The sequence below is a fragment of the Pelophylax lessonae genome (assembly GCF_965119305.1).
Source record: "Pelophylax lessonae genome assembly, chromosome: 4".
NCBI classification, from domain to species: Eukaryota; Metazoa; Chordata; class Amphibia; order Anura; family Ranidae; genus Pelophylax; species Pelophylax lessonae.
In genome coordinates, this window is record NC_138771.1 from 305,605,334 (window position 1) to 305,618,169 (window position 12,836).

The 12,836-nt window shown below is 45.7% G+C and overlaps 1 protein-coding gene across 1 annotated transcript in view; it reads left to right on the forward strand.

Annotated features, from left to right (window-relative positions):
- The window catches only part of LOC309553515 (EF-hand calcium-binding domain-containing protein 6-like), a gene marked incomplete at both ends in the record, with an annotated part of 129,871 nt that overhangs the window by 33,926 nt on the left and 83,109 nt on the right, over nt 1-12,836 (forward strand). Inside the window, one exon of the mRNA XM_082254753.1 lies at nt 3,089-3,180. Within this exon, the coding sequence (XP_082110879.1) occupies nt 3,089-3,180 (92 nt within the window). The remainder of the gene's footprint in view (nt 1-3,088; nt 3,181-12,836) is intronic.

Here is a 12,836-nt window from a genome sequence, read left to right on the forward strand (position 1 = left end):
AAGTTGCATGGTACCAGCTCTTTTGCCAATGCAAAAGTGTAGCGCATTTTATCTACGCATTGGGATCACACATCATTTTGGGTATGTTCCCTACCCACACATATGTGAACCTAGCCCAACACCATTGTTCTGCTGTGAAATCGCACAGCAGTGTTGTCACCCTGTGCAATGGTAGTCTTGGAAAGATTTGTAGTTTTAAGTAGACTTAAGGTAAACTGATTAAGATCTCATGCACACTGGACGTTTTTACAGCTGCATTTTTTTCTGCAGCCAGTAAACTCCCCAGCATGTTATCCTATGTGTCCATGCACACATAGGCTGCTATCAGCAGTTTTTGGCAGGGGTGTTTTCTGGCTGGAAAAACCAAGAACTAGTGGGTTTTAGGAGGCGTTTATCAGCTGTAAAAATGCTCTAACTCTGATAAAAGCATAAAAACGCTGCAAAACGTGGCTATTCTGCATTTATCAATGTTTTTGAGCGATAAGCTTTTGTGGGAGTATAGTTTTACTAAAAAAGCTAAAAAACGCTACAGCTGAAAAAAGCTAAAAAACGCTACTGCAAAAAAGCTGAAAAACTCCTTCTACAGCTACAGCTTTCTACTGGTGTTTTGATAACGTCCAATGTGCATGAGGCCTAAAACCTAATTCTAAAGCTAGCCATACATTATGCAATTTTCTTTCCTTCAATCACAGGTTAAAGGAAAGAAATTTGCTTGACTTCCCCATCAACACAATCAGCGCTGCGCTATTGTGTTCTGGGCAGATCAGAGCATAATTTGGTCTACCTCAATCTTTGTTATGTGCCCATGGTTAACCACTTCCATACCGGGCCAATTCTGGCACTCCGCTCCTACATGTAAAAAATCATAATTTTTTTGCTGGAAAATTACTCAGAAACCCCAAACATTATGTATGTTTTTTAGCAGAGACCCTGGGTAATAAAATGGCGATCATTGCAACTTTCTATCTCACATGGTATTTGCGCAGTAATTTTTCAAACGTTTTTTTTTTTGGAAAAAAAAGTTTCATAATGAATAAAAAACAAAACACAAAATTTAGCCCATTTTGTTGGTATAATGTGAAAGATGATGTTACGGCGAGTAAAAAGATACCCAACATGTCACACTTTAAAATTGCGCACACTCGTGGAATGTCGCCAAACTTCAGTACTTAAAAATCTCCAGAGGCAAAGTTTTAAAAAAATTTACGGGTTACCTGTTTAGAGTTACAGAGGTCTAGAATTGTTGCTCTCGCTCTAAAGTTCACGACGATACCTCACATGTGTGGATTAAATGCCGTTTACATATGTGGGCGCGACGTACATATGCATTCACTTCTGCATGCAAGCATGCAGGGACAGGGGCACTATAAATTTCTTTCTTTTTTTTTTTATTGTTTATTTTATTTTTTTATTTTTACACTTTCCCTTTAATTTTTTATTTTATTTTTTTGATCACTTTTATTCCTATTACAAGGAATGTAAACATCCCTTGTAATAGGAATAGTGTATGACAGGTCCTCTTTATGGCGAGATCTGGGGTGAATAAGACCTCAGATCTCTCCTCCAGGCTGAAAAGCCTAACATCAAAAAAAAAAAAAAACTATCTTGGCTTGCCACGTTTCACGTTATGATGTCATGCCCAGGCCTCCGAGAGTCATAGAGACTGCCGGGGACCATCTGGTCCTCGCTATTCTCTATGGTGTACTTCCGCCGCCAGCGGATTCCTAGAAGCCCCAGAGGGCGGCGAGAGAGAGGGGGGGACATCCCCTCCCGCCGCCTGTAAGAACAATCAAGCCGCTATGATTGTTCTTATGGTGAAAAGAATAGCCGGCTAAAAAAAATGATATTTGAATGATGCCTGTAGCTACAGGCATCATTCAGATATCTCCACTCAAAGCCCAAGACATCATATGACCTCTAGTGGTATGGAAGTGGTTAAGGGGAAACCTGTGACCACCAGATCAGTGAAAAGATGGTCTGAGAAATCCTTTGAATTATTTCAGGGCTGTTTTGAGGGGGCAGATTAGAATGCACTCTGTGAGCCACGTGGATGGGACAATAATGGGCTTACTGAGTGCATACCACATTTTATTAATTTCTGTGTTGATTCTATTGTTCCAGCAAGAATTGTTTGTTGTTATTCAAATAATAAACTGTGGGTTACTAGGGATATTCCTAACTCCAAGAAGATGGCTTTTAGAATGGGTAATAGGGAGGAGTTAAAAATGATTCAGAGGGACCTGAGGATAAAGATTAGTGAGGCCATGGAGAGCCAGTTGGTGGAGGGACTGGGGGAGATGCGGAGAGGGCAAATGAACTGAACTGTTTTTTAATGGGTTTGATTCTGAGGCCCTAGCTTTGACTCCCTCAGATTTAACACAACGTTGTAGAAGAGGAGAGTTGAAGAAAGTACCCTCCACTCCTCATACTAGATGTCCTTCCTGTGTGTTCTGATTCTCCCTTATTGGATACTTTTACCGGTTGTTCTTTTTATAAGAACAACTCTACTCGTCCTTTACGGGAAAGTGCATCAATGTCTTTTACGGCTGATCAGGTGAATAGACAGTTGAGGAGACTTAAGGCAGGAAAATCAGCAGGCCCTGGGGGTGTTAGTCCCAGGGTGCTCAGGGCATATGCATATCAAGAGGAGTGTCCTTTAACGGGTCTTTAACCCGAGTCTAATGCCCCATACACACGCTCCGATAATCGTACGATAAAACTCGCTTTCGACCTGATCGCACGATAATCTGATCGTTAGTACACAGCTTTCGACAGCCGATCACAACAGTTCATCCAACAAAATCCGAAGGGACAAACAGGAAAACTTGGGATTAATAAAGTATTCTGATTTTGATTCTGCTGGTGGGGAGTGCAGGGAGCCTTTCCCACCAGCAGTAATCGCAAGAAAGAACCCAACAGGCTGGTTGTACTGAAGTCAACTTCAGTTCAACCAGCCTGCCCAAAGATGTGTAGAAATCTGTCGGGTTCCTGCTAAATCATCCAAATTTCAATCCATGTATGGGTGGTTTAATACTTTTTAAGCATTTACAGCACCAGTTTTTATTTACTATTAATTGTCTCTTTACAGAGCATGAAAAGGAAGAAAATATGAGAGCGAAGACTGCAGGTGGACGTCTATCTGTAGATATGGCTATCACACAAGCTTACAGTGTTAATGAGGTGAGTTATGGTAGTAATGCTGCAAAAGACAAAATTCCATTGATGGCCAACTAGTGTAATAAAGTTCCTTGAATGAGAAGAGGACAAAACTACTCCCCCAGTGAGAATTCCGTCTTCATCTTGACCCTGTTCATAACAGTCAAACTGGATCCTTGGGCTAAAAAGAACTTTAATAACGAATCTGACTTAGATCATCTCTACTCTGCAAATCTGATATACTTTAAAGCCCAACAAAAATGAAATGTAAATAGTGCTTCAGTTACCTTACTCCACATAGTATTGATTCCACATACCATCCTGCAGTGTAATGGATCAAAGTCACAGTTTCCTCTATGAGCCAAGCTAATTTCCTACCCTGAAGACCAGGCATTTAATCATGCCCATTATCTTCTTGGGCACTCCCTGTGTGTTCTCCTACCTCTGGAGCCAATGAGGTAGGACTCAGGCCCTGCAAGTGTCACTTCCGCCAGTAGGAGATGTGCAGGCAGTAATGTGGACTCAAGAAGAAGGGCCTCAGGAAGTAAGCTATCTTATGCCTCGTACACACGCAACAATTGTTGGCCGTGAATTTTCGGCCAACGTCCGAGGGGCCGATTGTCGTTTTGTTAGTATGATGCTTCCGACAACCGACTGGGACTTTTCGGCCGAACAAAATCTGGTGTGCATGCTATAAAATTTTTGTTGGCCGTCAACAGAACGGCCGATTGTTCGTCAGTCAGTACAGATTTCGGCAGACAAAAATCAGATGAGCAAGACTGGGCATGCTCAGAGAAGAAAAAACACACGGAAAGTAAACCAGCACATGACATCACTTCTGAAGTTGGTTGTTGTTGGCCAAAAAAATACGTGTGCAGTCTAGAGCAAATTTCAACCAACACAACAACACTGGACAAAAGACGGCCAACAATCGCTGCGTGTGTACGAGGCATTAGATGTGATGGCTGCATTTGTTTTCTTTTTTAGGTTTTCTTTCCTGTATTTTCATCTGGTGATCTGGCCAGTAAGTCTGTTGTTTTGAAAGCTATTTTGCAGATGTTGCAGTTAAAGGGATGAAATAAACCATTTACCACTGACAGGGGGGCTTACAATGGTCAGCTTTTATTCATTTATGAAAAACTTTTATCCCAAAAGAGAAAAAAAATGGATTTTTGTAAAATCTTACCGTAAAATCCTTTTCTCTTAAGCTCATTGACAGACGTAGTCCTCCTTGATTAATATCAACTCGGGTTATACTGCCCTCTACAGGAGTAGGACTAGACAGGAAAGAAAACGTTCTGGCCACACCCTAGGGGCAGTCCCAGAGGGTATATCCTCTCACTTCCTGCTACAGCAAATCAGTTATGTCACAAAGCAGTGTTTAGAGAATTTAACCCAACCCAACTCAAAAACAGAGGTCTGTCAATGAGCTTAAGAGAAAAGGATTTTACGGTAAGATTTTACAAAAACCCATTTTTCTCTGTCGCTCATTGACAGACGTAGTCCTCCTTGATTAATATCAACTCGGGACGTCCCAAAGCAGTGCCACAAATGAGGGGTGGGAAAATGGAAATCAAAATCCAATCTAGAAGGCCCAACCGGTGCCAACTAGAAGTTTTAAAGGCTCATCAATCACACGATGAGACTCAACTGAAATTCCAACGGAAAAAAACCCTCAAGGTAGACCACCGGTCTCCTCAAATTGCGGCCTGCAAAACCTTGCGGCCAAATGAGGCATCCGCCGATGCCATCACATCAACTTTATAAAATTTTGTAAAGGTATGAACCGATGACCAGGTAGCCGCCTTGCACACCTGGACCACTGACGCCTGATGGCGGTAGGCCCAGGAAGTACTGAGCGCTCAAGTGGAGTGCGCCTTAACAGGGAACGGAGGATTCCGACCCTTAATTGAATAAGCCTGTACCACCGTCTGTCTAATCCATTTGGAGATAGTCGCGGCAGATGCAGGCAACCTCTTTCTGGGGCCATCCGTGATCACAAAAAGTGAATCCGTCTTACGGAACGATTCCGTAGTCTTCAGGTATACCCTGATTGCCCGAACCACATCCAAGGAATGCAACGCATATTCCTGAGGATGATTGGGCTTAGGACACAAGGAAGGTAGCACAATATCTTCATTCAGATGAAAATCTGAAACCACCTCAGGAAGAAAGGATGGCTTCGGATGAAGAACTACCTTATCCCTATGAACCACTAGATATGGGGAATGGCATGATAATGCAGCCAGTTCTGACACCCTGCGTGCAGAAGTGATAGCCACCAGGAAGGCCACCTTCTGGGATAATGTAAGCAAGGGAATCTCCCTGATATTTTCAAAGGGAGGTTTCTGAAGAACCGACAAACACCAAATTAAGATCCCAGGGCGGTAAGGGCGCGCGCACTGGCGGAGCCAAGTGCAGCACCCCCTGGACACCAAGGAATGAGTAGCCCAAGGCTTCTGAAAGAAGATTGCTAATGCTGAAACCTGACCCTTGATAGTGCTCAAGGATAGTTTCTGCTCAACCCCCTTTTGCAGAAAAGCCCAGATTCGGGTCACCGAATAGGTACGTGGGGAAAATTCCAAAGATTCACACCACGCGATATAAGTCTTCCATGTGCGATAATAGACTTTGCTGGAAGTCGCTTTCCTTGCTTTAATTAGAGTAGGAATAACTGAAGCTGACAACCCTCTGTCCTTCAGTACCTGGGTCTCAAAAGCCAGGCCATTAAAACCAGCGACTGTAAAGCACGATGGAAGATCGGTCCTTGAGACCGCAGATCCTCCCTGAGAGGAAGTCTCCAAGGAGCGTCCGCGACTAGCCTGTCCAAGTCGGCGTACCCGGCTTGACGAGGCCAGTTCGGAATTTCCAGGATAACTGGAGTTCCCTCCACCTCTATCCTGCGGAGAAATCTCAGCAGCAATTTGAGAGGGGGGAAGACATATAGTAGCTGATACTGCCTTTACAGGCCGTTCAGCACGTCTGCTGCGTCCGCTAGAGGATCGCGGGTGCGAGCCCTGTTGAGCCAACCTACCAACATATCCATATCCGGGGTGCCCCAATGAAGGGACAGCTGGTGAAATACCTCTGGATGAAGAGACTATTCCTCTTGATCCAGAATCTGACGGCTGAAATAATCTGCCTGTCCACCCCCGTGATAAATATCGTGGAGAGAACTGGAACAACTGTTCCCCCAATATGAATGTTGGCCACTTCTATGGCCGCCAGGGCACTCTTGGTGCCCCTTGGTGATCGACCTAAGTCATGACCATGGCATAGTCCGATTGGATCCGAACCGGGCTGCCCTGGAGCTGCTCGGTCCAGTAAATCAGACAAAGTCTGATCGCTCTCAGTTCCAACACATTTATCGGTAACCTGGAATTTATCAGAAGAAATGACTTCCCCTGGCTGAGCATCGGAGACCGAAGCCACCAGACCAGAGCCTCCCTGGTCCGCTCACTCAATCGGATCCGATTGTCCAGGGAATCGGGATTCCGATTCCATATGAGAAGAATCTCCTCTTTGGAGAATTCGGGTATGAGACTGGGCAAACGGTACTGCCTCTAAGGAGGCGACCATCAATCCCAGCCAGTTGACGGACAGCAACATCCGAATCATTGACTGAATCTTCTAGAGTTTCTCCGCATGGAGAAACACTCTTGCCAAGGATGTATCCAAAATTAGGCCCAGATAGTTCAGTCTCCTGGTGGGAACCAGGGATGATCTTTGGGAAAAGCAACGAAAACGCTGATGTCCTGCGAAGATGGGGATATAAGGATAGGCATCCTAAATGTCTATGGACGCCAGGAAATCCCCCTGATGCAGGGAGGCCACCACTGTATGGATGGACTCCATCTCTTCCAAGACCAGAATTGGACGCACCTAGCCCTCTTTCCTGGGCATTGTGAACAAGTTCGACTAGAACTCCACCAAGGAATGGTAACTACCACTGCTTGTTGTATCAAGCTGTCCCCCGCAAAGCTTTTAAGCGACCCGGGGATGTCGACTATTGGAAGGGAAGAATCGCACCGGTGGAAGTGATCGAAACTCGATCTTGTATCCCGACCATATGACCTTGCGAACCCCTTTATCCGGGATTCTGGAAAGCCCTGGATCCGGAAACCGGTGAAGACGTCCCCCCACCCTAGAGATGGGTGGGGCCCATTCTGTCAATCCAACGGGATAACAGTGGCTTTATTTAGTCTGGAAATCGGTGAGTCCACTATTGGTGGTACCGTCCATCTTTGTAATGAGGGATTCCTCAAAATGATAGCGCCTAGCCATGCGTTTGGAAATAGCAGGGCTCATTTACGGACGACCCTATTTGGGCAAGGGAAACCCTTCACAATTTTGGTAGGCTTGCTAGTACCAAAAAAGGAATATGAGTCTCAGCTACCTCTGCCGGTGTAACCTCAAGATTTAAGGTTTCCCGGACAGACACAACTAGTGCTTCCACCAACGCTTCTTGTGCTATGGCGGAGGCAGAAGCTTCCTCCTTACTGTCTGAGGAGACCGTACCTGAGACAACAACCCCAGAAGAGGGACTGCAATGACCAGCTCAGAATCCGTATCTGAGGTATCAGATGACATAGGGGTAGGCGGGGGTCGCTCTTCTTGACCCCCGTCCCTGACAGGCTACCTCCACCCGGGATACCAAAGACTCCAAAACTGCTGATAATGCATCATCACAAATGGGGTACTGGAGGGTCCTGCGGCCACCCTGAGGGGATCAGGTGGCGATACATGTGTGGCAGGGTTCATGTAACAAGACACTTGCCAGCAAACACAAAAAAATTAATTGCAAGAAAAAAACATTTTTTTTTTTTTAAACTTAGTCCCCCAGCGTAGTAGCGCCCCTCAGTCTACCTGCTTAAACCCCTCAGAAAGAGAGAGAGAGAGAGAGAGATCCCAAGGCTCACCTGATGCACAGAAGTTTCTTATCAACCTGCTTCCAGCACTGTCTGTTACAGACAGGAAGTCTTTGGCTTGCTTTCCCTGGGCCAAGGAGGCGGCTCCGCCCCTTTACACGCCTTCCGGCGCCTCCCAATTACTCCACGAGGTGTTTGGTCACCTCAAACATGGCCGCCCCCATGCTGGAGACACGAGGCTACGGCAATATGGCGGTCTCGTGCGATCTGCAGGAAAATGGCGGCGGCCTGTGTAGGATAGCGGCGGCTTGCAAGTTAGCAGCGGCCTGCGGGATGTGTGCATTCGGCCTGTGCGGCCTGCGGAAGTGCCTCGGCCTGCGGGAGGTGTCCTCGGCCTGCGGGAGGCTGTGTGGCCTGTGGAAGTGACCGGCTTTCTGGAGGGATGGCGATCTGTGGCTGCAGTAACTCAGGCATAGGCATCGGCCTGTGTACACACTAGACAGGTAGGATACCTCTATACCTCAATAGTAATGCCTTTTAGTAGTCTGCCACTGACTTCTGTCACCCTTACAGTCATATAGTGACTTTAGATAGTCAGCTCCCAAACCAAGCCTCCTGGTTTCTATTCACAAAAATCACACTCAAATTGGGGGATCTGTGACCTGTTATAGGATAGAGGGGAGACCCAGAAACTGAGTGTCCGACCATCCCAGAGAGGGGCCCGCGTCCACCAACAAACCCGACAGGGGGAGAGGGGGAACATTCTACTCACCATACCGGAACCAGGCGGGCGCCAACTCCTGACAGAACCCCTCTCCACCGGGGTGGGGGGGCTGTCGACCAATACGGACGCCGTGACTCTGTTGGTCATTGGCGTCCAGGCGAGACGTTTAACTCGCAGGGTCAGTCCCCGTCCAGTGGGACTATGTCGCGGCCGACCCAGCGCGGAGCTATGGCCTGCACGCGCTCGTAGGCTGAACTGGGGTGACCACTGGATCTCAACATCCAGCCCGTCGCCCAGTTTCAGCGTACTTGCTTGAAGATCTCACAGGAACACTGGAGAAAAAAAGTTGTCTAAAAAAAGTATTTCTAAAAAAATCCTGCCAGGACCGAAGATCCTAGCAAGGAATCTAGGTCCTTACTCCTAACTAGACAGAAAAAAACTGATTTGCTGTAGCAGGAAGTGAGAGGATATACCCTCTGGGACTGCCCCTAGGGTGTGGCCAGAACGTTTTCTTTCCTGTCTAGTCCTACTCCTGTAGAGGGCAGTATAACCCGAGTTGATATTAATCAAGGAGGACTACGTCTGTCAATGAGCGACAGAGAAAAGCTGTTTGCTGTAACTGCTTATAAAGTTCCAGCTACTGTACAGTGTGGCTTCAATTAGTTAGTGCTAGTACATTTAACACTCCTCCCCCCCTCCCCCGGATCACCATGCTGCTGTCCTGTGCTCCTTCATCCAGAGTGTGGCCAGTCTAATACAGGAGGTGTGTTACTGGCCACATCACTAGGTCAAAACAGAGAAAAATCCTAAAAAAGAAAACTGATGCAGACACCACATCTAAGGTTTGGTAAGCTGTAATATATTACATTTTTAGTTTTGGGTTTAATATCACTTTAAGCGGAAAAACAGCTAAGCATATGTGTATACAACAGAAGCAGAAGTGAATCCCAATGAAGACTGCTCCAGATCCATTAACCACTTGCCGACCGCCGCACGACTATCTACGTCGGCGGTCAGCCCCTCACAGGCAAACTAACGTAGGGCTACGTTGCTTGCTTGTGAGGGTCTAGGGAGCGAGCACGCGCCGCCGGTGGCGCGCTCCCGCTCCCGCGTGGTCACGGACCCCCCCCCCCCCGATGTCTGCCGGTCACTCGGCGATCGGCGGGGGAGAGGGAGAATGTCAGGCAGCTTGTGTAAACAAGCGACCTGTCATTCTCCTCGCTGTAAAGACACTGATCACATGGATCTACTATGTAGATCCGTTGATCAGTGTCCTTACAGCTGAAGCCACAGCCAATCACAGTAGAAAACACGCCCCTAGGGACACACACAGCCCCTCCCTCCCAAATAAAGTTAACCCCTTCACTACCAGTGTATTTTTACAGTAACAGTGCATATATATAGCACTGATTACTGTAGAAATGTCACTGGTAACCCCAAAAGTGTCAAAAATGTCAGTCAAGGGTCCGATCTGTCCGCCGCAATGTCGCAGTACTGCAAAAAAAAACGCAGATCGCCGCCATTACGCGTTAAAAAAAAAACGACAAAAATGACAAAAATCTTTCCCTTTGTTAGTAAACGCGATAACTTTTGCGCAAACCAATCAAAATACGCTTTTTGCGATTTTTTTTACCAAACATAGGTAGCATAAAACAAATTGGCCGAAAATGTTAAAAAATTTAGATTTTTACATTTTTTTGGGGGGGGAATTTCATATAAAAAAATGTGAAAAATATTGCTATTTTTGCAAAATTGACGCTTTTTTTTGTTTATAGCGCGTGATCAAAAAATCGCACAGGTGATCAAATACCACCAAAAGAAAGCTCTGTTTGTGGGAAAAAAAGGACGCCAAATTCGTTTAGGTACAGCGTCGCACGACCGCGCAATTGTCCGTTAAAGTCACGCAGTGCCGAATCGCAAAATACCCCCTGGTCGGAATGGGGGTAAAATCTTCCGGGGCTTAAGTGGTTAAAGGAGTTGTAAAGTCAGGAAGGATTTTTATTTTAATGGATTCTATGCATTAAGATAAAACGCCTTCTGTGTGTAGCAGCCTCCCCAGCACCTCCTAATACTTAACTGAGCCCCACCTCTGTCCAGCGATGTCCGCGAGTCCCTCGGCCGCCTGGAACTCTCCCTCCTGATTGGCTGAGACACAGACGCAGCGCCATTGGCTCCCATGGCTGTCAATTAAAGTCAATTAGCCAATCAGGAGAGAGAGGGGAGGGACCGAAAGGCAGCTTTGTGTCTGAATGGGCACACGGAGATGCAGCTTGGCTCTGGTGCCCCCATAGCAAGCTGCTTGCTGTGGGGGCCCTCAATAGGAGGGAGGGGCCAGGAGCAGCAACGAGGGACCCGAGAAGAAGAGGATCCAGGCTGTCCTGTGAAAAACCAACTGCACAGAGGAGGCTTCTGCCTTTCAAATTGTAACCCTGCTGTACATGATCCGCAATAGGCTGATGCCAGGTCAAATTAGGGCACTTTCACTGATTGCTTTTAAAAGTTTAGAAGAAGCATCCAGTTCTTTTTTTTATTATTACCTCATGGGAGAGGGCACTATACAGCTTAACACCTTCTGAAATGCCCCACGCAGAGAAATACGGCCCTGCTGTGTGAAAACACGTGATTTTGTGCACTGGGTCCGGGACTCGCGTGCAATCAGCAGGTCTGGGGGACCAGATGTTCACACCCGGCACCCCGCAATCATTCTTAGGAGAGGCAGGACGGTGGTCTGCTAATGTAAACAAGGCAGACCATTGTTCTGTGAGAAGGGTAGATGGAGATCTTGTGTTCTAAGCAGGAACACAGATCTCTGTCTTTCCCCAGTCAACTCACCCCCGACACAGTTAGAAAGCACTCCCTAGGATCACATTTAATCCTTTGATTGCCTTTGATGTTAACCCCTTCTCTGCCAGTGTCATTAGTACAGTGACAGTGCGTTTTTTTTTAGCTATATGGATGTAACTGGTCCCCAAAAAGTGTCACTTAGAGTCAGATTTGTCCGCCGCAATGTGGCAGTCCCACTGAAGATCGCTGATCACTGCCATTACTAGTAAAAACAATAATAAAAAAAAAAATTCCAAAAAACGATCCCATAGTTTGTAGACGCTATAACTTTTGCACAAACCAATCAATATACACTTATTTTGTTTTTTTACCAAAAAGATGTAGCAGAATACATATTGGCCCAAATTGATGAAGAAATTCGATTTTTTTTTTTTTTTTTTTTTTTTTTTTTTTTGAGAATGTTTTATAGCATAAAGTAAAAAATATTGTTTTTTTTTTTTGTTTTTTTTTTGTTTTTTGTAATAAAAATTCACAGTATTTTTTTGTGTTTTTAGATGAATAAAAAAAAAAAGAAATATAAACTGCAGAGGTGATCAAATACCATTAAAAGAAAGCTCTATTTGTGGGGGGGAAAAAGGCATCAGTATTTTTTGGGTACAGTGTCGCAAAACTGCGCAATTGTCAGTTAAAATCACGCAGTGCCGTATTGCACAAATTTGTCTTGAAGAAGGGTAAATCCTTCCAGGCTGAAGAGGTTAATATCTGTCACTTTCAAAAAAGTAAAATGCTAGCAGGCTAACTGTAGGCACCTATAAATGCTTGCATATACTTACAGCAGTGCATATTGCGCTCTGCTGCAGCCAAATGATGACCTGTTTTGAACCGGTAAAGCCCCAGTACTTCCAGGTAGTGACCGAGCTTGCCCTTCCATATTCCAACTGGCCAGGGAGGCAGCTTATCATAGTGAGGGGCAAATAGAAATGTTGGGGGTGGTGAGGAATAGGCACACTCTGGCATTACCTGGAAGTGTCAGTGGATTGCCTTTTGAGAACACCCAAGCATTCGGATAAAGCACTGGACAATAAAAGCTGTTTGTACCCACTACCAGATTTTTTTTTTTTTTTTTTAAGGACACATTTACCTCTAATAAATTGCTCTATCTTCTATATGTAAAGCCCACCTGCTGGGGGCCTATTCATTCTTATGGATAAGCTGTACCCCAAGCAACCACTGGAGGCTGCCATTAATATTGCCTACTCATAGGAATGAGTAAGAAGAGAAGTTGGCTGGGACCTGGTCAGAGA